Raw genomic sequence first — 25618 nt, 5'->3', positions numbered from 1 at the left:
CAAACTTGAGGATTTGGGCTGTTTTTGTACCTTTTACAGAGATAATTACTTAAAATGTTGCTGTTTGGAGTAGGACACACAGTTTGCAGTACATCCTTCTACATTTTTTCGTAATGTCATGTTTTTAGGTTTCGTTTGACCGCCCCTCTTTTGTTCACTGATTAATGGTCCTAGATTTTTGACTTTGCAAAGTGAAAGAGGACCCAGAGAGCAGTTACGGGCAAAATATAGCTATAAATCCACAATACTATACACTGGCTTTGACTTTTATGTGACGAGTATCACACGTTAAAACATCAAGGACACTAGCAAAATTGCCATTTGTAAGGTTTCTGAAGAATTTCTCCTTGCAATCGAAAAATAATGTACTAAGTGGATTGTCTGCTACTTGGTAAACCATAAAGCTAATATTGATCATTGTCTCATGGTTGCCATCGATGGGAAAAGACACCTTGAATGTTAGGGCAGGAGTTTATGTACTACCTTGTGCACACATTCCTAATATTGTGGGCCTCTTAGTGTCGTGTTGAAATATTGTAGGAAATATTTGAGCTCACCTTCATTGTGCGGCGAGCCAGTGTGAACCAAAAGCTGGATAATCAAGCAAAGAAGGGCAGGGAAGTGAACTTCAATACACAGAGTTGGTGTAACGAGACAGGTAAATAGGTGGGTGACACGCGAGGCAGCTGATAGGCTGAAACACATGAGGACAACAGGTAAAAACAATGGACAATCACAATGACACATAGGGCAAAAAATAAAGAATACAATCAAATATGTTGGCAAATACGTGAATATCAGCATCGTTGTATGTACATCTTTGAGTGTATATATTCGTTCATTGATTTTCCGAACCACTTATGCTCACAAGGGTCCCAGGGGGTGCAGGAGTCCATCCCATTTGATGTCACGCACCAGGCAGGGGACACCCTGAATTGGTGGTCAGCCAATGGGCAACCATCCACATACATACTGATACTTAGGGGCAATATAGAATGTTCAATAAGCATACACTGCATGTTTTGGGGATGTGGGACCCCACACAGTCTGTGATCGAACCCAGAACTGTAAGGACGACGCGTCCGCCCTGCCGCCTTATTTTTATATGTATATTGACACACACACGCACACTCACACACACACACACACACACACACACACACACTGAAAGCTCTCGTCTCTGCAAGTGTTGCGATTGATTTGTGTTTCAGACTGCCTCTCTTTTTCCTCCCCTTTCCATTTAAGTGAAATAATGTATGGAAGCAATCTGCCAAGAGACATTTTGGAAAATCTATTTGAAATCATTTCAGCTGAAGCCTGGGCACTTTGTCTTCTTATGGCGAAAGGAGCAAAGTATAATTGTCTGCAGTCTAGTAAAAACACAGTATAACTGCCATCACACTTGACTGAGCTTATGGCCCGCTCGTCCCATGGCCTCTAGAAGATAGAGCAGTTAATGTTGCCTTTTATTTTAGAGGATATGTCACTTGTATGCCAGATTTATACCATGATACAGCAATTTTGTCCAAACAGATGGATAATGGTGTCACCTGCAAAAAAGAAGGAGAGAAAAAAAGAGGGCTTTTTCCCAGGTTTTTTTTAGATTGAGTTTAGAACATATTGTTTAGATGGCGAGCTGTTTAGAGAATCTCCACCTGTGTTTTTTTCCCTTTTATCTCTTTAATCTTGCCTACATTAGATTTGATGATTTTTGTTTGAGAGAGCAAAATGTGCTTGTAATGGCTTCCTAAGAGCAAACGCTGGGGACACAAATCCAAGAAAGGCTGTTGGTGGAGCGCTTCCATGAGCACCGCTGATTTATCGAGGTCTTTATGACAGAAAGGAAAATGATGTGCTGCAGGTATAAATCAGGTGAGGAGTAGGAAATTGAACTTAGATATCATCTTGTCAGATGCTTAATGCTCTTCCTCCTGTCACATTCGATAGGACCAATTTGGAGAATCCTGCCGAGGTAAAAAGAAGACAATTAACAATGACAGAGTGGTAATAGATGGAGCCATAAAATGAAGCTGCTGCCTGCAGGACACTTTGTATGATTTCCACATGAGCTACTTATGCAGCGCCGGCTCTTCTCCTTCTTATTCCTCTCTTTCTGTAACCCTTCATAGAGCATACAACCATCTTGAATAACCCTAAATTGAAAAGGCCGCTAAATATCTCACTGCTATAGAATAGTTTCATGGGATTTCTCCCAGAAAATCAATGATTGCAGTGATAATGGTGAGATGGTCTCAATTTACTGTCAAATCATCAACTAACTAACTCTAACTAGAAAAATATGATGCCATTTTAAACTGGATGAAGTGACACATTATGAATGGCAAGAAGACGCCCCCAAATAAATTGCACCCTGAGCAATCGCCCACATTGCCTATAGCAAAAACTGACCCTTGTACAAAGGCGCTGAGATGGAAAACGAGTGGCTGCCTTTGGCCAAAAGTCAGCCGTGATAGGATACGACTTGCCCTAATTGTTCACCAGCACCGTCAATAACCAATAAAGGCCACAACACTAAACCTTTCACAACAAAACTCAGTGAGCATAGTCAACATCGCATTCAAAGCTATCCAAACCGCCAACACTCTTCATCAGATCATCAAGTTTGTAATACCAGCGCCTCCTCCGAGTTGAGTTCATAATTACAATGCAGTGACATATTGCGGACAGTAATAACAGCGATGACATCGCTCTTGCGTTGTAATGACCTCAAGATGGAGCGGACAATGACAATGCTCCCTGAACCCTGAATGTCATTCTGCTATATAAACAGCGTTTTGTCACGCATTTGTCATTGACAAGATAGAAGGACTTTTTTTTCCGTTCCCCCCCAACAAAACGATTCCAATCCAATGTGCGCGTGGAGCATTTAAATGTCTCGACGTTCCCCAGCTAATTTCTCGGAAGAGGCTGATGACCTTTTGTGCCGAGCTTTTTGTCAAGTGGCAATCGAGAAGCAAGGCGAGTGAGAGTTAGCACAATAATGGGCCCGGCTGCTCGCAAGCGTCACCCCTTCAGTGCTCATCAAGGCCGGCTCTTGTGTACTCTAATGTGATTTTAATGCCACTCTCAAGGAGATGCTGCTCTTATTACGGTGTAATGATGCCGTTGTCGAGAGCCCGTCGTTAGGTGTAATATCGCCGGCGCGATAACTGCGGCTGTGACACTCATCTCAACGTTTAGCACATCGCCTCCATCATGACTTTTGTTGTTTGTCTCTTAATGATTGGGAGAATCAAGGCAAATCTTTAAAAGCCTCCTTCCCCCCCGATATGCTCTGTCTTTGTATTCAGTACAGTAGATAGAGCATAACGATAAAGGTCTCTGCCGAGATGAGGGGGGGAATTTTTGAAGTGCTCTCACTCGGGGGCAGCAAATGGAAAAGTGACAAGCCAGGTGCACTTGTCTATTTTACTTATTCGGAGCCTCTGTTTCATATTCCGCTTCGCACGGCGGGCTTATTTTCCTCCGGGGTTCAGGAGGGCACGCTCTTTCATTTCTACAGAAAATTGTTTCGCAGGATTTCAATCTTTGGCTGCAAGATATGACAGAACACAATATCAAGAACGCTTATGTTTCTTATCTGCCATTTTTTCTGGGTATAAATAAAAGATCAGTATAAATTTCAGTCAAGTGGCCTCCAATATGGCTGTGAGAGATGGGAGCGAGATAGAACTATGAACCTTGGGACAGCTCCACTGTGCCTTTTCGGCGCCAGCACAAAATTACCTCGACACTGGGGCTTTGGATTTCATCATTTGTTTCGTGTCTGAGAATCTTTTACTGTTGCCATGACAGCAAACCTGATTAAAGAAGTTGGAGTTTGAGTTATCACTTCTCTAGTCTGGACTGAAGTTAAAAAATCCTTTAACTTTTATTTAACAATGTTCAAATGTTCCTTTGAAAGTTGCCAAAATCTTGCACAAAGCGGTTGTCTCATCCACAAATGTTCGTCAACCTATTATAATTGGTCTTCAGTCTAAGAAACACCGCATTTTTGCCTTTTCGAAAGGTATTTTTTATCCATAAATCTATTTTCATTTGAAAAATGATGGTTGGACATAATCTTAGACGTAAATGTAAGAGGACGAAACAAGACATTATATATCAGTCACTGTCACGGAGGACTACAGATGACACACATGCACATGCGCGGCTGGTGTATGGCAGAACAAGCTCCCAGTGGTGTGAAAACATCCAAACATTGTCCTATTGATGTCCCATCTTTCCCCCCCGTTCGACTCTTGTCAGAGGTCAACCCCAAACAGCATGCGGTGGAATCAGGCGTTACTGTGGATGTCACATTGATGCATTACAAGGACCCGGAGGTCATGTCTCTGTAAACATACATTATCAAAACCCATAGAAGATGTGGCACGTTGACCTCCCTTATAGTTTACAGTGCACGTTGAGGCGAGGGGGGTCAGACGGTGGCAGCGGAGCAACTTTGTAGCCGCAATGACTTTCTGCTTGCAAATGAAGAGGGTCAAGCAATCAAGACTGGTCGGGTTTGGTGTCAACACCATTATGTTACGCTGTCTGAAATGATCAATGAGCGAAAATAAAATGATCACAAGCTAAAATTGCCAAGCTAATGAAAACAGACTGTTTAAACATTGGCTGTGAGGACCTGAAACCGTGCGGCAATTTGTAAAGCCTAACAGGCATCGGGAATACGCACCAGGTAATGTCATCACGGCCATTTACATGCTGTACCTTTTTCTATTTCCCACTTAAGATTTTTTCCTTTCTCTTAGGACATGAGGCCAATAACTGTTGCTAACTAGAAGCATCACCTAATTGCACTGTGACAGATTTTGTATTTATTCATTATCAGATCAGGTTGTGCGTTTCAAAATGAAGCATATTCTTTCAAAAATCTTATTTTATTATTAACAATTACCAAACTGACACATTCACAGCAAACCGACATTCATTGATGTGGGTGAAAACGGTTAAAGAGATTGTCTGAATATAAATAGGGTTGCATCAAAAAATACTGTTGAGGAAGCCATTTAAAATGTAAAAGGCACTTCCAGCCGGTGCACAGTACCAACAATAATCTCCATTCTGTTTGAAGAAATAAATACACATTGTAAGTGCGTTCTACTTTACGTACCGTCATGTGTAAACATGCTGGTTTCACAATTTTGCTAAACAGCACACTTTGTATGTAAAAGCACAGCAGTAAACGGACCTTATAAATAAAAACGCATTCCATGAAGTTTCCTCTTAAGACAATCAGTCAAATACAGATGTAAACATGTTCTATAGAGTATCATCACACAGTGCCCATTTTTGAAAGCAGGTTGATGAGGAGTTTCCTAGATGCTGGTGCCAACTATCTATTTCTACGATATAAAACGTGCTTACTAAAGCCAAGGGTTGTATGCATTGCATTGAAAAGCACCGTGAAATGCGGTGATAACTACGCCATTTCAAAATCTTGAGCATACCTTTTTTATCCAAGTTACAGACGGTGTAAGATGTGTATTTTTTACTCCACCTCCATGACAGACAAATCTTGCTCTTCATCCGATTTTTCTGAGGGCTCACCTGCTGAATCGTGAATGCTTTGGTGGTCAGATTCTGGACTGGACTCCGGAGGGGTTGGGGGTGCTACATCCTGGATGTCCTCTGTTGACAAAACATCAACAAGTCATTTTTTTCAGGAAACACAAAAAAATGTAACCATTTGTTCAATATATGATATTTACAAGCAATTTTAATCAAAATGGTAGACACAATCTGTTTAACTGTGGATTTAGGCCATTTTATCAGAGTTTGTCAGCATATCCGATAATCTTAATGCTCCCCAGAAAGTTTGAAAATGAGAATTATCCCAAATTTCTAAATCCACTATGCATTGTTCTCACCTTTGGAAGTTTGCAGGGAGTCTTCTTCGGCACTGGACGGTGAGAAAGGTGCCTCAGATGAGTTCTTCAGCTCATCGGAAACCTCAGGGATTATGGGGGCTTGAGGTCTGGTCTTTCTGGCAGGGTTGAGGAAATAACAATAGGCGCATCGGAAGGCTGAAAAACATCAAATAATGCTTAAATATCATCTGACAAACAAATATACATGAATATAAGCCACTTGAGGTTTTTTTTTTTGAAGCCCGAGATGCATAAACACGCAAGATGGATGTGTAACATTGTTTTGCATATTCAATCTTGGTGTGAATTTGCTCACAGGGGTCGGCGGTGATGGAGGCATTTAAAAGCCACATGATATAGTGTGCTGCCAAGTGCTAGAGGGCAAATGGAGCCGCAGCTTTGAGGCAGAATGACAAAGAGCAGAGTGCTTCTCGGAGTCTTACCGACATATTCAAATTCCTCTTTTAATGCCATGCCATTGTGGGACAAACACTGTTGGCATATGAGAGCGAATCTGAGGAAGGAAGCAGAGAAAGAATACATTATATAAACACTTTCTACACCATGCTGCTTTAGATTTGAACACCATTAGATAAAGTAGTACCAACAAACTGATCTGAGTGGAATTTCTGAATGAAAAAAATAAAGGACTAACAGGTAAAATCTCACCCAATCACTGATGAAAAAAAAGCCTCAAGGGATGGTTGGAGTCGTGAATGGAATAAATAATAAGGAAATGTGTAAAAGCCTCTCGAGTGAAGCCACACTTTGGGCCCGAAGCTCTTGTAGCTCACTTTTGACGGGGAATGCATCAAATCTGCCAGACAGATTGGGACTAACAGTTGCTAGTAGTATTTTGCGCGTGATCTGGGCTAGAAAACTGGATTTGACCATTTTGTCCATATCAAGCGTGGATATTGATCCACGCTTACAGCCGAAAACAATGTTGAACAGTACAGTAATACTTGGCCACTTTGCGGATCAACAGTCAAAGATTCACCACATTGTTGCTTGTATCCGCCAAATATACATGAAATGTTCATAGTATACAAACATCTGAATATTACCTTTATATACATTCTAAACAAGGTATTTCCCGATTAATAATTTTATCTTGGCTCCTGTAAAATAGGATCAGGTTGACCAGAAAGTATTGAAACCGAGTTGAAATGTTTACAAAAGGCCAATTCAGGACAATACGTAAGTTTTTGGTGTACACTTAATGTAGTAAAAAAAAGTCAAGACATATACCAAAAACAATTATGCATTTAACAGTATGAAAATAATAATAAATCAGTCATCTGTGAAAGAATTCAGCTTATTATGAGGAAAGCCAGAGTAAATTTTAATACACTAATGTAACTTACCTGTTCTGTGGGCCATCTCCAACAAGGTATTCAATGACTCTGTCCATGGCCCCTCGGTGCCTTGGAAGCACTGGTCTGGCCAAGGGCGGGCCTGGAGGGTGCATCCCTTTTAAAACAAATCATTTATACCGTGGTGAATATAAAACATGAGCGAGTAACTTAAAAAACAAGAATACGTTCAAGATCATTTCTGCACAAACTAAGATGAATTTGAGAAAAAACCTTGCCGTTAATGACTCGCATCTCTCTTTCAAAGCACGTCCAGATCCCCCACGGCGTCGGAGAGTAGTAATTAATATAATCTAACATCAAGAGCAATCATAGGAAGATGACTGGTCATTTCTGTGAGGCCTGGCACCGTCTCAGTACCCTGCTGGATATTAATTCGTGGACATATGGAAACTCTGCGGCGACTGTGTGTATCAAATTGCTTTTCACTTTCAATTTTCAGCAGAAGCAGGTGATATCAAGTCGTGTAAACCATTTGCGAGGTGCTGCCAATGCCAAAGGCAATTTCGCCAAGAAGACATTTACCGAGATTCCACCACCATCGCCCAGAGAACAAATGGCGCTCTGGCTAATTAATCATAGTTAATGTAATCCTACTTCGTGCGTTGCTCACAGTTGGCATTCCACATGGCAATTACAGCTCGCGGCTTCCTTTAGGAGCGCATTTCCTTTACTGTTTGCACCCATTTGCATCTTCTATTCAGCACTCATAGTCCAGAAATAATTTATATTGAATAGTCACTGCCTCTATATACACAGATGTCTTCTATACAGGACAAATGTTTGATGGAAAGTTTGTTTGGGATTTTTATTACCTGAATAAGATTCAATGTCATTTAAAAACAAAGTAATGGGTTGAATTAATTCAATGTAATTTATAATGTTGTCTTATTATTTAGTTTAAATGCAAAGAACTGTACACACCTGTGCAACAAGAGGGAGAAAACAATGGAAGGGTAAATAACACCTTAATCGGCTACATTATGATGTGGTCCCCCTGTGTGCGTGTAACTCACCAAATCCTGGAGCAGGTGTTCCGAGGGTCATAGACTTCCTCATCAGGCTCTGCTGAGCAGCCGCAGCCGACAGGCCCCTCTCTGGGGGTCCTCCCGGAGCGGAGTGGGGAGCTCGTCCGGGGTAGGAGGGCCCGCCGGAAGGAGGAGGGAGGACCACCACGCCACTCGAAGGATTTGCCACTGCGGGGGTTTTCGAGATGACATGGCGCTGGCGAAGCTCTGGAAAAAATAGGAAGGATAAAAACAATTGTAGGTGTACAAGAAGAAAACGGAGCTGTTATTATTCATTAGTACCTTGGCCTGGTTTTGGAGTCATCTCAGGTCGGAGTGGAGTCGACTCCAGCTAAAATAGGTAAATAAATAAAATATGAGTGAGGGCACTACATAAAAAATGCCTATGCAGACAATACAAAAACTTGTATTTATTTTGATAGTCCTTGGAATGGATTGCTGTCGATGGCAAAGCTCACCATTTTCTTGGAATCAGGATCAAATCTTTCCAGAATCATTTTTGCATTTTTATAGGTCTCCGTTTCCATAACTTCTTCAAGCTGAAACAAAAATGTACTCAAGTAATGATCTTCTAATGTCTCATAATGGAGCTGTATAAATAAACAGCTTTAAAAACACCTAGAGTGACATTAGAAGTGACAGAAAGTGCATATCTTCATTTACGGTAAATACCAAACATTTCTACATGTGTACATGTAATATGAAGAATAATTACATACACGACTTCGATAATGGAGATGGTGAAAATCCATCAGCCCTAATTATTGAAAGTTATTAGACCTGACAGAGGATGACAAGTCATTTCTCAGATTTATTTCGTGGAGGCACCACCAGCTATTAATTACTGTGACATTAGTGGAGTAGTTTACTGGGTTAAGTCTTCACACCAATCAAATACCATCTGCATAGAACCTTGATTAACAAATATCAACTACTAATAGGATCAATAGGAGCCATACTGTCAAGTTCTGGCATGATTTGTGGTGAGATGGTCTCGTCACCTACGACTACTGTTACTTTAAATGATCATGTATTTTGCAAGGCAATGTACAATAACTACATTTTAACTAAGTTTTGAATAACTCATGGCAAAGACAGTTTTTCAATCAATAGTATTAAACTTACAATTTTCTTCTTTTGAATGTTAAGATTCTCAAGTTTTTCATCTGAAAAAGACAAAAATATAATCAATTTCATAACAACTTTCACTTAAAAACTGCTGAATCAATAATTATCTTACTATTCTTTTCAGTTCTTCGCAAAAATATTACAATCAAGAGTTTCCGAAGCAACCAGACTCTAAAATAGCACAAAATAAAAAGACAAATATTAATTTCATTATTGCAATATCTTTCATAATGCAGACTACAGTATTCTACTTACAAGAGAGGGAATATAAGAAAGGGAAGAGCCAGAATGAAGCGTCCTATGAGTCGTTCTGGGAGGTACCAGCAATACACCACTGCACAGGTGATCAGGTAGAGAATAGCAGAGTACAAAAGCAGTCGGCCGAGCCAAATTTTCAGCTGCCTTTGGTATTTTTCGCTGTGTTCCTCATAAAGCTGAATGTCCTGAAATTTAAAAAAAAAAAGCTGACATTAAATCCAAAACATAGGAGAAATATTTTGTTTTGTTTTGGTTTAAAGCATGTACATAGAATCTAACTATTTATTAGACACTTTTTAATATAGCATCTTGGAAGTCACTGCAGGGCTTTATAGAAGGATATAGTATTTCTTTAAAGTATTGGTTACCCAATCCTAAAATAGCCAATAAGGTCAAACGTCCCGATTACCATGCAAGTCTGTCACTCCAGAACAAGTACATAAAGTTCTATCATCCACATGAAGTAATATGATGTTAGAATGGACAAAACAAAATCAGAATAAAATTTGACTGTGAGAAATCATATGCTTTTAAGAGGAAATTGTTGCTACTATTTGACCTGAGCAGTGTTAAGTACTCCATGAAGGGCAGTCTGAAAATAGCCTGCAAGCTTAACTGTAGTAGAGCAGTAAAGCCCCAGCACACATCAAGGAAGTGTTTTCAGTCCACGATTAATTTTGACTACATGTCTTTTACCAATGTGAGTCAAGTTTGACAGTACCTTAAGCTTTGCAATTGCCATTAAAACTGTCACACCTGATGGCCTGCCTCATAGTGCATAAGTCCCACAGAGCCAATTACACATCAGGATCTTGCATATCATCTATTACCACTTGGAAAACAAGTATACCTCAAAGCATTTAATTAAAATGCAAAATGTGCCAAATATAATGCATACCTTATCTATACCCTCCAAAATCTCCACAGTGGAAGGTTTGGCCTGCAAGGGGGAGAAATGAATACATTACAGTCATAAAAGTAGTAAACATAAAATTTCCTTTCTCTAGAAGTCATGAATCTGCGCATGTGCAGCGACATACTGGTGCAAATTTGGCGGATTCCTGTCAGTTGCGTTGGGGTTATTTCAACAAATAGTTGTTTGTACAGTGACGTAGAAACTACTCGTTTGGCTCGATTTTTAAAGAAATGTGGTTAAAACAAACACACACCTTCCACCGTGAGATGACAGCCCCCATAGTGCAGAAAAGAGTTCAGTGCGTCTCTGTTCTGTTCAGTGCGTCTCTGTCCTATTCAGTGCGTCTCTGTCCTTTTACGCTGTTTGACGTCTTCCACCTGTGGACAAAAATCGTTTGTCACTCAAGTTGCCAAAACTGGATGACAGATCAGGTAGGCCTACCATTTGAAAGATATGTTTTTGAATGCACAGACATTTGCATGTACTGAAAACGTCGTTTATTGGGGCGAAAAACTTGGAAAGGGAAGTGACAACTTTGCTCGTTAGCCGCCGATTAGCTGCTAGGGCTACCATCCCGAAAAAGAGGACATCGCGAGCTCATTCTCGTCTCAAAACGATATAAATAAGGTCGGATTCTGTCTATTAGAGTGTTAACATCGAGTGATGTGGTAGGATTACTTATTACTTAGGTAGATCTACTTTTCCAACTAGTCATAGCTTGACAGGCTAACTTTCACAAGTAAGCGAGGTGTGTTTACAGCACGCCTTTAAAATCTCCTAATAAGCGTACCTACGTTAGCATCTGTGTGAATGATTTTCAACCAGTCAAATTTGCTGATGATGAAGAACATACCTTGGATGGATCTGGCTGGTTTGATCTGCCTGTTGCTGTGTCTGACTGTGTGCAGCCTTCCTTGGGCTTTCTTTGATGGGCTCAAGTCTGGTGTTGGGGGTGTGTCCTCCCTTACTACACTCACTGAGTGAGTACAGTTTGTCCATTTTCATGTGCCTGAGTGACTCAGGCACATGAAAATGGACAAACTGTACTTTTCAACGTCCACTGCCCTGTCTTCCTTTCCTTACAATTTGGCCTTAATTATATATTGATGTGTTTTCATTCATTCATCTTGCATACCGCCCATCTTCAAAAGGTTTGCAGGGGTTGCTGGAGCCAAACACAACTCCCTTCGGGTTGACGACACCCTAGATGGGTCGCTCGTCAATCGTAGGGCACACAAAGAGACAGACAACTATTCACACTGCCAACGAGTGGGAATCAAACCCAGACTGCCCGCATCATGATTGTTCACCATGATTGATCCTTGTTTATGTGTGTTGTTTGTGTATTTTAATAAAACTAGTTTGCAGAATGTTTTAAGCCTCCAGTTTGACTTTTTTCATCTGTTGGTTCATTCCATATCATATGGTTAATGATACCAGGTTCTCAAATAAGTCATACAAAATATATGGGTAACACTTTCATCAAAGGTATTTACATGCATTTTACATGTCAGATGAATTTGTTTATTTTCTATAATATTGGGAGTTGCTGTGATAAATTTGGTATTTGAAGTACTCATTACTCTTCATTTGTTTGTAATATGTACTCAATCTGTCAGTGTACACTATGAATATACCACATCTGTTATATGTGAAGAGACATTATATAGCTGTTTTTGACTCTTCATTCAATTCTTTGCAAATTCCCCAAAATGTACCAAGTCAAAAGCGTTGAAGATAATTTTGTAATATTAATTTGTTACACCACCCTAACCATATGCATAGAAAAAGCACCTCTGTAAGAATTAATCGTTAACCCAATAAAAGCAATTTCTAAAGATAATTGAGAACACATTTCAATACATATGCATGAGGGGAAAAAAAGCCTGTATAAAACCCGCTCGCAGCTTCCAGTAATTGATTGAGGGGATGACCCGTTATATTAAATGTTATTTGCGAACCATCAAAACGCACAAAATTGCAATTTGCCCAGCTTGTATCAGAATTAAAAGCCCATTCATCATGATTATGACTTGATAAGCTAATTTAACCATTTCGCTCTGTCTTAATGAGCTATAGTTGAATTAATGCCATGTAATATATGAAGGTAACATTTGAACAGAGGCAATGATTGGAGACAAACAGAGCAGAAACTACTTTAGAAGCGTAATGGCGGCATAAATCTCATTAAGCTCTCGTCTTCCATTTACGTTTGGGGAACATTGGAAAGCATTAAATGGGATCTTATAGGTGTTGGAAGCTACCTGATGGTGTGAGGCTCCGTGTAACAGCTGCGCTGGGTGATGCAAATAGTGCACCGAGTGGGAGGGAAATACTATAGGCATTCATTGGCTTTGGAAGTAATAATAAGGAACTACACAGCAAAATTGCTCCTCATTCACCATCTGTATTTAGAAACTCATTTGTTTTTAAGTCTCATTTACTCCTTTTGAAGGATCATCTGCCAGTGTATGTGTTCTAAGGAGCAAAAGATCGGATTATTGCCTCTAGTGCAACTTCCACTTTTATTGACGGGAGCATCATTTTCTGCTTGACTATGCATCTACACAAGGGAGGTGGAACAATGGAACGTTCTGATTAAAATTAGTTGAGTTGGGTTTTAAAAAAATGAGGAAATGAATCTAGAAACAAAAGTACAAAGATGTATAAGAAGAAGAATGAAAAGACACTGGAGATATAAGTAGGTCATTTGTTCAGATCTTATTAAAAAGTTATATAATCACTGATGCTTAAGATGACCATCATTCAGTTCTGTACATTTATTGAGGCTTAACATTGACTGAGGAATGATACTTATGACCGCCCTGATAACTTCAGTTCAGTCATAGTTCTTTTTCCAGCATGATTATATTGATGCTTCACATCAAATCTGTATTGTTGAAGCCAGGCCTTTTAGGGTTTTACCAGTTGACCCTCAATCCCCTTTGGTTTATGTTCAATTCGCTATGAAAGTCATTGTTAGGTTGCTGTCAACTAGCTATAGCTGCAGTCTCTTTAAAAAAAAATACTAGCGATCATGCCTAGCAAAAATTGGGGCCTATGCTTTGTTTCCTTATTTTTATCAATTGCATACAGTGTAAAAATATTAGCATACTCCCTGCATTGCAGCAGATTGATGACATGATATTTAAAACGATAGGGTTCATGCAGGTCACCGATGGTGTAGTGGTACATTCTACCTTTCGCCTAATGTCAACTGGAATGAACTCTAGTAGTCCGTGACCCTGAACCTGATTACGCAGTGTTGTAAATTACTAGAATGGGGGTTGAATCTATGGAATCTGTGTGGTCACGTGACAATCGCAGATAGTTTTCAACGGTGTTCTGTTTCATTCTTATTCCCCACAAGTGACATCTTTTAAACGGGTGTTTAGTTTTGCCGTAATGCAGAGGCTCCACAATGGTTGGTTGGCTGGTTTCCACAGGTGTGACCTTCCATTTCCATTTGACATGGGAACATATAGAAAAAAAAAGAAAAGAAAATCTATCTATTTGTGAGTCGAGGCCCAATAACAGCGAGCTGGCACTTGCACGCCTGGCGATGACGGTTCCATCTTAAAGGCGTTTTGGCCCCCCTTGCTCCCTGTAGTTTCCTCCCACCCCTCTCTATCTTTTTGTCCTCCCGCAGCAGCTGTCACCCCGCATTACTCGCAGTCAGCTAAATGAAACATTATTCTAAACATATGCATCGTAATCAGTCCGGTCACACTTACAAGAACACGCGTTAATAAGGCAATCAATCACGATGGAACAAGCGAGTTGTGCAGTAACAGCTCATAAACAGTGTGTAATGAAGAATTGGAGGTGAGCGTGACACGGCGCTGATCAGATAATCAATGTCAAAGACGCGATGAATGTCAGTAAACGCACTTTTCATGTCGTTTCTATAAAATCCCTCCATTTACAACAAGCAGTTCAATTACCCTGAAAATACAGTCAATTAAGCGCCGGCCTGATTGGACAGTAGGGGCCGCATCATCGATCCTCGCTTTTCTATCTCGCCGTCTGCATGTGGACGTTTAATTTGGCTTTTCTATTAGCGCCCAAATAAAGCAGAATATAGCAGAATATTAAACAAGGGAAAGATTTATTCGCTTGTCAAAAAACATTCAGTGAAGGTGACAGCCGCTCGACGGCGTTATGATGCATTTTTTTTCCCTCCACTCTCTTCTTCGGTGGATGCAAAACTAATAGCGTTATTGTGGCCAGTGGGGTTATGTTTGGAGCCCCCCCACCTCCTATCTATCTTAATGCTAGGCTCTCTTTAAAACGCCAAGAAACACAGCGATACATCACGCCCATGTTCGCACCAAGCCCCCTAATCCTGCTTCTTTAATGGGCACGTTCAAAAAAGCAACTTATCTTCAAGTCCCCGGGGGCCATTCTGCCGCGTATATTCGAACCCAGTGCTATTAACGACAGGATCAGCAAGTATCATTTAAAGGTAATGTACAAATAATGGTAAATGATAGGGCTGGACTGACCCCTCATCCGAGGCATGTATTTTTAATTAACAACGTGGTGCAACTGTGTCACGCCAATGCAAATAAAATGTATCATGCAGTCTAAAAAGATGGAAAATTTGTCAAGATTTTCCATTTATTTTCCCCTCCGCCCAAGAACAAACACGATCAATAAATAACAGCATTTACATTTCATATTGCACATTTTTTTCCAAGTTAAAATATTTAAATCCATACAGTCGTCGATATTTTAAATACAGCAATAGTTACAGAGACCCCAGAAGGTAAAAAGGTCAACGTTATTTTCAGTCATGTCAGTGCTCATTTATCAGACATTTTCTTTTTTAAAAAAGCCTTGGGTGGACTGTAAAAACCAAAATCAGTCTTTTTTTTCAAAGGGGGCGATTGTTTTGTTGGGCTCACATCCAGTGTTTCAACATTGACAACATTCAGAAAGTCACACAAAATAAAAATAAAAATAAAAATCACACATCCACATTTATAAAGCATTTCTTCCTAGTCAGCCATCTTGAGGACTATACAGTCCACAATTTTCATCTTAAAACATATCGCAGATTTCCTACATAGGAATCAATAAGATGAATTTATATTCAAATGTCTCTCCTTTTGTGTTGTGCATGTGTTTTTAAATGGAAAAGTGTGCTTGATCCATCGGCCTTCACTCGACTGTAAATAAACCAGGACTAAGTGGCTTTTCTTGAGGTATTTTGCAGACAGCAAAAGAAAAGAAAAAGAAAAAAAAAAGAGAACGGTGCAGGGCTTCGTCCTCGCATCATATTTGCAAGCCTTCACCACTGACGTATTCACCATATATACAGAGTTTTCTTTGTCTTCCTTCGCCTTGGCTCTTTTGTATGTCTAATGACTTCCCTGCGCGGGTTGTTAGGACTTGACAGCGGGTCTCAAAACGAGCCAGTTGCCTCGCAGCCGCCTATTCAAAAGGAGCTGCATCGAGGGTGCATGATTGGCAATTTTTGTCATCATGCTCGCATTATTAAGAGAGGAATTGACAAGAAAGAGGTGATGCAAAATGATGCAAGCCTACGAGCTGATTAGAAGGGTCCCCACAGAGTAGACATGCTGTCTGCTGCAGCAGCCAAACATTTTTTTGCTTCTTTTTGATTAGTAGTATTTCTTGAAACAGACATTTTGGGAAATAAATAGAGCTAAAATTTGAGCCGTGAAACAAAAGATGAACTGTTTTTAGCATAGCTAAATGGGGTTTATGTCAGACTAAATGCAGAAATTGGTTGAAATTATAGGACTCAGTCGCAAATGGTGAGCTTGAAAAGAATAGGATGGAGAATTGTAGGTTATTGTACACAAAGTGATTCACAGTTGTGGCAATTTTCAATGTGCAAAAATATAGGAGAATCAAAAGGGAGGGAAGTGGTCGTGTTTTTTTTTTACATTTTAAATTATGATATGTAGTATAATTTAAAAATTGAAGGAAATTCACAGTTGGTGCAATTTGGAGAATTGCATGAGGGGGAAATAAATTAAAATTGAAAATAGGTCATTCACAATAGGTCACATATTTAGAATTATTTAAATACAAAAAGGTCAACAATCATAATGGCTTAAAAGGTTATTTTAAGCTAAATCTTAATAATACATAATGAAAAGAGGCCAAATTCTACAAATGTGTCAATGTTGATTGAGGCTTGTAGACATGGGTTATTTTAGGTTATCATTTAAAAATAATACTAGCCACACTTAAAGGTATTATAAACAGAAATGTGAGAATTTCAGGATTTCAAAAGATGCTCATAATGATTGAGGCTAAACAAGCATGTTAGTTTACATGAAATAGCATGTAAACCTTTAGATTAAAAAAAAATAATAATTAACATTGACTTGTATAAAATTGGCTTTTTAAAAGTAGAAATTTTGAGATGCAGACACAATTTGTGTGTGATTGCAAGGCTCTGCTTCAAATAATAAAATGGATTTCAATATGGCACATAAGATTTTTGTTGTTGTTGTGATGGTTATAAATGTCTAGCAATGGAATATGGCTGTGCTTGATCCAACAGAACTATTTTTACGACTTCCAGCTTCAATCACTCAGACTTTCTCAAAATGAAAATTAAGTATAAATTGAGTCTGCATGTGGAGGTTTTTAGTTTTATGATTAATTTAAAAATATTGAATATTTTAAGAATTGTTCAGACAGTCTGGTCTGAAATGTTTGTAATTTATCAGATGAGCCACAGATGTTTTATAACTGCTAGTTGACATTGGTGCTTAGAAAAATGTTTTTTTTAAATGCAGACAATTTGGGGATTTCAAAATAAATTACACATTATATTGCAGAATTATTGAAATGCAATAATAATTAAGGCCCATGAACACAATATGTCTGTGTGTGCTTTAAGGCTGTGTTTAAAAATGAAAATCCTACAAAACAGCACGTTGATTTGGAGAGTAAGAAATTATCAGAGAAGCAATGAGTATTTTTAGAAAAATGAATCCTCAATAGTTGTCAATTTTTGCCGAGATCCACTCAAATCATCATTTTTTTAAACAAAGAGGGAATAAACGCAATTGTGATAGGCTCTTGTAAATAATGTCAAAAAGTCGAGGGGTTCCACTAAGGGCTTTTTTAACAGTTATCTGTTGAGTGACGTCTCCTCGCGTTGGTCCGGCGACGGCACGGACGTTTTGCTAAGCACGGCTGCCGAGTAGGGCAAAAATCCACTCTCGGACCTCTGTCCTGAGGCCGTGCAGGCGAAGTCGGCGCCGGTGGCCCTGGAGCCCAAGGCACCGGCCGCCTGGCTGCTGTGGCAGCTGAGGCAGGAGCAGGGCGCCCCGGATGACGGCGAACCCACCGCCGCCGCAGCCGCAGCCGCTGCCGCAGCGGCAGCCGACGCCGCCGCCGAGCTGTTGAGCCCCGCCGGCGACTGGTAGAGTCCCGGGTGGCGGAAGCTGCACAGGAGCTCCGGCCGAGAGTATGGGTGCGAGAGGGCTCGGAAAGTGTCGAGGGGTCGGATGGAGGTGGCGAAAGGCGACGAGGCGGCCCCCGAGGCGGCAGCGGCCGCTGCGGCTGCAGTCACGCCCACGTGTGGGTAGTAGTGCAGCGGCATGTGGGAGTGGAACGGGTAAGGGAGGCTGCCCGTAGCCGCTGCGTGGGTCATCATGTAGGTATAGAAGCTCGGATCCGCCGGGTGGGGCCAAGACATGGCTAGCCTCTGTCTCTTGTCTTTCATGCGCCTGTTTTGGAACCAGACCTGCAACCAGGAGGCCCACCGTCAATAATACAATAATAATAATAATAATATATAAATATGCTTTTAATTTTTTTTAATGCACTTTGAAGCAAGAACTACATGTAATCGTAAATCAATGTTTCGATATGTTCATTTGTAGATAACACCGAGTGTATATTTTGAAAATGAAGAAAATATTGCACGATTGGAAGATTATGTGTGCATGCAGGAAAAAAAAACTAAATGATATTTATGATGCCTGCTAGAAATATCATTAAATAGGGTCAAATTCGTGCACTGTTTTCTTTTACATGCATTTTTTGAATTATTGCAAAAAAAAACAGCAAAGAAAATGTTACTATAATATAACTGATTAAAATATTTGGGGCAAAAAAATATAGTCAGAGAGCTGGATTGTTTGAAATGTCCTTTTCAATTTACTAATAGACATAAAATAATTTGAAAATGCATCAGGTGAGTAACAAAGTGATCTGAGGACAAATGCTCCGTATTTGTCATTTTGCTTACCTTTATGGTAGTTTCAGGCAGATTTAAAGCAGCAGCCAATTCACATCTTCTCGGCCGAGAGACGTAATTTTCCCTGTAAAACTCCTTCTCCAGCCGGCCGATTTGCTCCCTGGTGAAGGCAGTGCGGTACCTCCTCACTTGATCCGCATTGGAGTTGTTGTTATTGGACACCCCCGTAGAGTTTCCATTCATACCTGACAGGGAGCTTGAACTTGTATTGGACGAACCAGAATCAGAATAACCTAGAAATGAGGAAAATGGAGCACTTGTAGTCAATCAAATATAAAAAGGTTTTACGGGCTGAGATTTTTTTGCTTGTTTTTTAACCGAATTTCCATAATAGTATTTTTTATTTTGAATTCTTATTTTTTCTTATTATGAAATACCTTTGTTGTTTTCCTTGTGCTGGCTCGGGGAGCGATGCGATGGGCATCCCACTTCCACATCACTGTTTATGTCCGATTCTTGGGAAACTTCCGAGTAGAGGCTCATCTTCTTCCGACTCTCCGACGATGAAATGTCTGCCGGGGGGCTGTGGTCGCTGCCTTGGTGTGACCCGAAGAGACTGTCGATCTCAAATTTGCCTTTACTCGGCATGTCCGCCAGACTCCCATGCAGGGATGCCGAAGTGATCCTCGGACTCAGGCGCCCTCCCCCGTGCTGGGAGTTCTCCAGGGCCTCCAGAACGGAATTCCCGGCTGAATCCGCTAGCCTCTTGGCGGCCACCGGACTGTGCAGCCCCCTCTCCATCAGAATCATCTCCTTTCTTATCCTCTCCATCATCGAGGCGTGCAAAGATGAAGAAAAGGGTGGGCAGGAGGATGTGATATAAGAAGAAGAAGAAAAAGAAAAGTGCTCCTGCACAGCACTGACTGGATGTGAGAGCTCAATCCGCATGCAAGTGTCTCTGCAATGTCTCTAAAGCTTTTTATAAGCAAGATGCAATAAATGGAAGAAATGGAGGAGAGAGCGCTCAAAATGTGCCTGGCATCCTCGCTCGCTCTCCGGCAATGTGTCATTCATCCCCCCCGAAAAGAGCTTTCTGCGGCCAGACGAGGCTCCAATGATCATTTATTGTAACAGGTTTATAAGCAAATAAATAGGAGAGGGTTGTCAGTTGATGATGGAGCCGGCCTTCGGTCAGACGAATAATATCCAAGTGGAGAGGAGAGGAGAGGAGAGTAGAGGAGCGAGTGAGTGAGTGGGAGGCGCCCCTCGCCAGCTCTTTGGCCTCTTGGCTGCCTGCTGCCTCACGTTGACAGTCGGATTCGTCAAATGAGCTCTGCAACATTTCCCTCTTCATTTAGGAATATTATTATGCTTTGATTCTCCATTGTTTCCTCCCCTCGCAGCCCACTTGGCCCTCCCCTCCTCTTCCTCACATTTTATTGCTTCCATTTTGACTTGATTTTTGGAGAGGGCCAATGATCTTGCATCACATTTATAGTGCTCATTTCCTTTTTTAAAGTTCTATTCTGCTACACCCTTTTGACGTATCTTATATGCATGGAAAGAGTTATTTTTCGCTCATGTATCTTTTATAGAAAACAAAAACATTTAAATATTTGGAGTATTTTACCAGTGCTTTGGTCACGTCTGGTAGTGTGTCTTGAAAAATATGGAACACGTTATTTGATGCCCCCTACAGGTTTTATCACAAAGTGCATGTAAACTCCCCTGCCTGCTCATTGGTCACCTAACAGATATAGGATTTTCTTTATTTTAATCTCTGACTGCAGTTTTTCTTCTGACACATCAAGTTCTTGGTCCCTGTTATATTTTTGAGCTGGTGTTAAAGTTTTTGCTTTGTGAATAACAAAATGCAATGAAACATTATTCAACGATAATATGGTTTCGCATATTAGTTATGTTAAGTTAGTTAAGCCACAACCAGTAATTTTGTTTATCTGTAACCCAAAGAAAGCACAAAACACAATTTTAATCCCATTTCACAATTTACCAGCCAGCCAGCATCAGATGTAGGAAAGGTAGCCTATTCATCCATTTGGTTTCTTTGTTGTGGTGGCCAGCATTTTAGTTTTCTTCTTCTTCCAATAAATCCCATTGTTTTATTGGAAAACGGTTGGTACATGTGTTGGGAATTGCCCAACTGTCTTCGGGCAAAAGGCAAACTATACCCTAGACTGGTTGCTAGTGAGTCATAGTGCACAGAGAGACTGAAAACCAATCACACGGCCACCAAGTGGGATTCGAACCTAGACTAACCAGACCAAAGTCAGGCAGAAGAACCACTGCACCATCGGGGCACTGGTTGAAATGTCGAGAGATATAAAGTGTAGGTGCAGTACATATGAATACGAGAGATTATATCCTATCAATATGCACCAAAAAGGATTGGGCAAAAACTGACAAACAAATCAGATTCTACCAGGTCATTAGTCTATTGTGGCAGTCTAATTCGACACCCCTAAAAATGCACAACACCAGTGGCACTGAGTCACATCCATTATCGTTGACGAGCTGCATATCTGTGGACTCAGCGTCACCTAGCGCATATTTGGAGAGTTGCAAATACCAGAGAACCTCACCACCATCCTGGCTGACATTGATTGGGGTTGCAAGTTGAAAGGCTTTAAACTTATTCTTTTTTGGCGTCAGCATTCACATTGTGACTGCTTTCAGCTCATCTAACCCTTTTGCCTTGTTGTTGTTTTTCCATACAAGGTTAAAACCTTTGTTTGAATGGTTTTGACATCTACCACCATCAGTAAATTGCAGAAAAGTCTCAAAATCCCCTCTTTATTCTCACTCCTATTCTAACTAACCACATGACAAACGTCCAATTCAAACATGACATTGTTTATGAATGCATGGCATCTGTGGTCACATTTTCTTGCATTAGACTCCCACCTCGTGGAGGTTTGTTGCATCTACAGTCGCCAGCCATCACATTAAAAGAAACAGCACCCTTAATGGTTTCAACAAATGGTCCCACGTTACAATTAGTACACCCAACTGGAACCCAGTTCTCGTTGTTTTCCCCCATTAAGGGTTCAAGCATGCTTAACTGGCGGTTGCAAATGCACTAGGAAATAGTTCTAATGGAAATGATGGATGAATGCCTTGATAGGGATTGTACACACTTGGTCATAATGGTGAGCATTGGTCATTATGCAGCTCTAGCTTTCTTCTTGATTGACTACTGAAAGTGTGAATCAGTAGCACTTTTTAATGGAATGGGCTTGGGGGGGTGCTAAAGTGTTATTAATATGCGCAGTGGTTGCTCGCAGATGACACTGTACTTTGCAGAATACAAATGATCGGCAGTGGGAGAATTAAAGGCTGCCCTTTGCTTCTATTCGTGTTGCTGACAGGTCAGTTTAGGAGCCAATTAGTAATTGTTTTAACTGGGCCACAGTCGGCTACCTCCTCTGCATTCTTGCATTGCAGTGGCACAGGTGGACACTACAATATTCTAGATCGTCAATGTTGCAAGGCTCAGATTTAAGCGAGGAATTGCACAGATTTGCCATGCTTTTTTCCATTTCATCATTTAAAAATATACAATTGTTGAGTCGTCTCTGCTTGCATATATTCGGTTTTCATTATATTGTTTCTGAAGGTTCGTTAGAAATGTTTTGGTGTGTGTTTCATTTTAAAATGCAACCATCATCTCTCGTGATGCATTCATTTGTTGGTCACAATACTCATTCATGAGACAGTTCTACGTTGTAGATGTATTGGTTTAGAAAATGCATTTTGCATTGTATATATGCAACAATAACAATAGTTCTTTATTAAGAAAGAATTATGCATCATTTATTTTAGAAGGCTAAATAAGAACCGAATGGTTAATGGATTTAAAACCCAAAATACAAACGAACCATCTTAATAATGTTATATAAATAAAGGTATAAGATACATAAGGTAAAGAATGAGTGCTTTGTTATTTTTAAAGAAATGGTAAATGGTATGAGCATTGCAGTATTTTATTATCACCTTAACACTAATTGTACTTCTTTCGAGCCTTGGGTTTAAAATATTTCATTTGGCCTTTGAGACTAGAACAAATGTAAGAATAAAAAAAGGAATGAAAAGAAATTAGTGATATTTTGGTTCTTGCATTTAACATAATTTTAACTTTACAAAACAGGCCGAAACGAGCAAATGCGATTGCACCTTTTATACATGCTTTTCAGAAATGCCACTCATACAAAAAAGATGAATATTACCGTAACAACTTGAACAGCAATCGCCTTCGTTCTGGAACAAAACATAAATAAAAAAACATTCCACCCAGTCCTCATAATACTGACTCTAATAACACTTACGTTTTTTGCGTATTGGAGTCTTTTCTTTTACTATTGCAACATAAATATTACCACCTTTCAAGTAATTGTGTTTATTGTTGATTCACGTAATCCTCACAGAATGAAAAAAAATGTCATTTAGTTGAATTTGTTGTTCAACTCGAAATTAACAAGTAAAAAACAGTCATTTCATCCATTTTGAAACCAAACGTGACAACGACGACCAAACATACATTTGTTTCGCTTCCAAATCTAAATGCACATTTAACTCGGTTAAACCTCGTAAGGTTAACCCTTTAAACACGATTCAACTTGTTGTTGTTTTAAACCTTAACGCCCCCCACCCAACTGCTACACACCCAAGTCTGTAAAAAGTGTCTGTAAACCCTTAGAAAGCAGTCCTATTAAATTGTTATGACACAAAAAGTGAGTCATTGAATTTCTTTTATTGATAAGAAACAGAAATTCACTTTAAACTTATCAAGCATTTGTGAAGTCTGGAAACTTTAGGCGTGTGTGTGTGTGTGTGTGTGCAGTGTGTATGTCTGTGTGTGTATGCATTGTTGTGTGTGTGTGTGCTGCAGACAGACGTGCAGAGCAGCAGAGAACTTGAACGAGAGAAGCAGCATGCATGCAGCACAGGCAAGCAAGTTTATTACCAAGGACAATAGTGCGGCGGATAGGAAACAGTCAAGCACCCCCACACAAAGAGCAGTAAACAACACCAACACTTTTTCACCCATTTTACTTCCAGACGAATACCAACTTGACACGTTCATTTCTAAAAAAGAAAAAAGCAGTAGAAATACACAACAAGGCAAGTCAACGAGGGTAAAGTGCCTGGAAAATCCACATCTGTGGCTTAAAATTCCTTCGTGAGGAGCCCCCCTCACCTTTTTTTTTCCAAATTGCAATTTTCATCATATGCATGCTTAAACTGAAATGGCGAGACAATCATTGATTTGGCATTAGTTTAAAAAGAAAAACAACGTGTGCATCTGGTTTTCTGATTAACCTTTTTTTCCCTGTCTTTCTTGGCCCTATAAAGACTTTTATGGCTTTAACCAGGATGTTAGATGAAGCACGCTAAGTTCTTAACTTTGCATCGAAAGCAAATTTGCTTCCAAAACACGAATATTAATATTAATAACATAACTTGAGACGATCATCCTATTTCTGTGAGCATAACAATTGCTTGTCCTGCACGTCTCGTTTTCTATATTCTGGTTTGATTTCGAATTTATGCCCATTTGCTTGACTTTATTCAGTATTTGCCAACACAAAAATAAAACAAATTAACCTATTGTTCCACTTATTTTATTCTGTTAGACGTCATTTAAAAGCTGTGTGGCCGTCCCAAGGCCGAAAGTGTAGTAATTGTGCAGAATGTCTTCATTGTTGATGCTAACAAAAAAATAAAATGAATAAAGATAATATAGGTTGAGTGACGAGATGGTGCAAACAAAATGGACAGAAAAATTGATGATATTCCCAAAATATTTCAATTGCTCGAACGTTTTGGAGTATTTTTCATGCAGGTTCTGTTTTATGTTGTGAATTGTATATACGTTTTTAATCTATTGAACGTATTAAAGTACAATGATGGTATGTTTTTGTACGTAAAGGAAACTGTATTTAGACTGAAATCTACTCATAGTCTAATTTATATGTTGATATATTGCAATTAAAAGAAAAATGCTGTAAAATGATTTGGGCGTTATTAACATTTTTTAGGCACTGTGTTTCATTTTCTTTCAGGTTAAAAATATTAAAGTCATCGTTTCATATGCAATACACACACATTAATTCAGGCTTTTGGACAAAAACAATACTATTCTTTTTAACCTTGACTTTAGATGTGCACAAATTACGTGCTCAAGATGAGTATTTTTGGGTGCATTTGCCCTTATTATTAACATGAATGACACAGTTTTAAATCAGAATGTACTATTGCCTTTTTAATTTAATATTTCAAATCTCTGCCTGATAAAACGTTTCACACATGCACGTAACAGAAAACGAAAATGGGAGGCTCAATACCTACGAAATTTGGGTGCATGGCGTACTTTTAACATGAACATTTTGTTCCAGACGTATTTTTATTCATATAGCAATTGGATATGGCCTCATTAAGATTTGTGGATTACTCGTTCCTCTAAAATGAATAATATTTTCTTTTAATAGACATTGCAACATATATTGATCCAGTTTTCACAAAAACGTTGCAGAAAGTTGCCCATTTAAATGGATTCTATAAGGATATTATGGGTGCATGTTAATTTCCATATAAGGTAAAAAAAAAAGTGAAACATTTGCCATGTTAGGAGCTGAAATCGTAGATTGATCCCATTTCCACATGACGAATCAGAAAATATGTGATGTAAAGAAGTCTATAGAAAAAAAATGGGGGGTTGTGAAGTTTTTCCACCTACGTTAGAAGAAAACATTTGACATTATAAAGCAAAAACCCCTCAGATTGATACATTTCTGAACAATCTCATCTAC

General features: G+C 39.6%; 2 protein-coding genes and 1 long non-coding RNA gene across 5 annotated transcripts; 1 reads left to right on the top strand and 2 right to left on the bottom strand.

Annotated features, from left to right (window-relative positions):
• Positions 1–572: 572 nt before the first annotated feature.
• On the bottom strand, positions 573–11564 carry lnpa (limb and neural patterns a). 3 transcript variants are annotated; one of them, XM_077728655.1, is made up of 14 exons: positions 11454–11564; positions 10854–10977; positions 10583–10624; positions 9682–9869; positions 9539–9597; positions 9424–9464; positions 8757–8837; positions 8581–8629; positions 8287–8505; positions 7262–7367; positions 6338–6408; positions 5895–6050; positions 5575–5655; positions 573–694 (listed from the first exon to the last, which is right to left on the bottom strand). In XM_077728655.1, the coding sequence occupies exons 2-14, from the start codon at positions 10878–10880 to the stop codon at positions 600–602; spliced, it is 1215 nt and encodes a 404-aa protein (XP_077584781.1). In that variant the 5' UTR covers positions 10881–10977; positions 11454–11564; the 3' UTR covers positions 573–599. The 3 variants fall into 3 exon arrangements, with proteins under 3 accessions (XP_077584781.1, XP_077584783.1, XP_077584782.1); XM_077728657.1 differs by lacking the exon at positions 573–694 and adding an exon at positions 1449–1964; XM_077728656.1 differs by lacking the exon at positions 573–694 and having other exon boundaries at positions 4867–5655.
• LOC144204596 (uncharacterized) lies at positions 10730–11970 on the top strand. The gene is made up of 2 exons (XR_013327918.1): positions 10730–11031; positions 11752–11970. It is a non-coding gene; the product is annotated as an uncharacterized LOC144204596 (long non-coding RNA).
• A 5635-nt stretch (positions 11971–17605) lies between these two features.
• Positions 17606–20061, bottom strand: evx2 (even-skipped homeobox 2). Its single transcript, XM_077728653.1, has 3 exons — positions 19229–20061; positions 18843–19084; positions 17606–18335 (listed from the first exon to the last, which is right to left on the bottom strand). The coding sequence occupies exons 1-3, from the start codon at positions 19737–19739 to the stop codon at positions 17718–17720; spliced, it is 1371 nt and encodes a 456-aa protein (XP_077584779.1). The 5' UTR covers positions 19740–20061; the 3' UTR covers positions 17606–17717.
• Positions 20062–25618: the final 5557 nt, after the last annotated feature.

The sequence above is a fragment of the Stigmatopora nigra genome, chromosome 11 (assembly GCF_051989575.1).
Source record: "Stigmatopora nigra isolate UIUO_SnigA chromosome 11, RoL_Snig_1.1, whole genome shotgun sequence".
Lineage (NCBI taxonomy): Eukaryota > Metazoa > Chordata > Actinopteri > Syngnathiformes > Syngnathidae > Stigmatopora > Stigmatopora nigra.
Note: the sequence above shows the minus strand (reverse complement) of the source record. Positions and strands in the feature narration are given on the sequence as shown.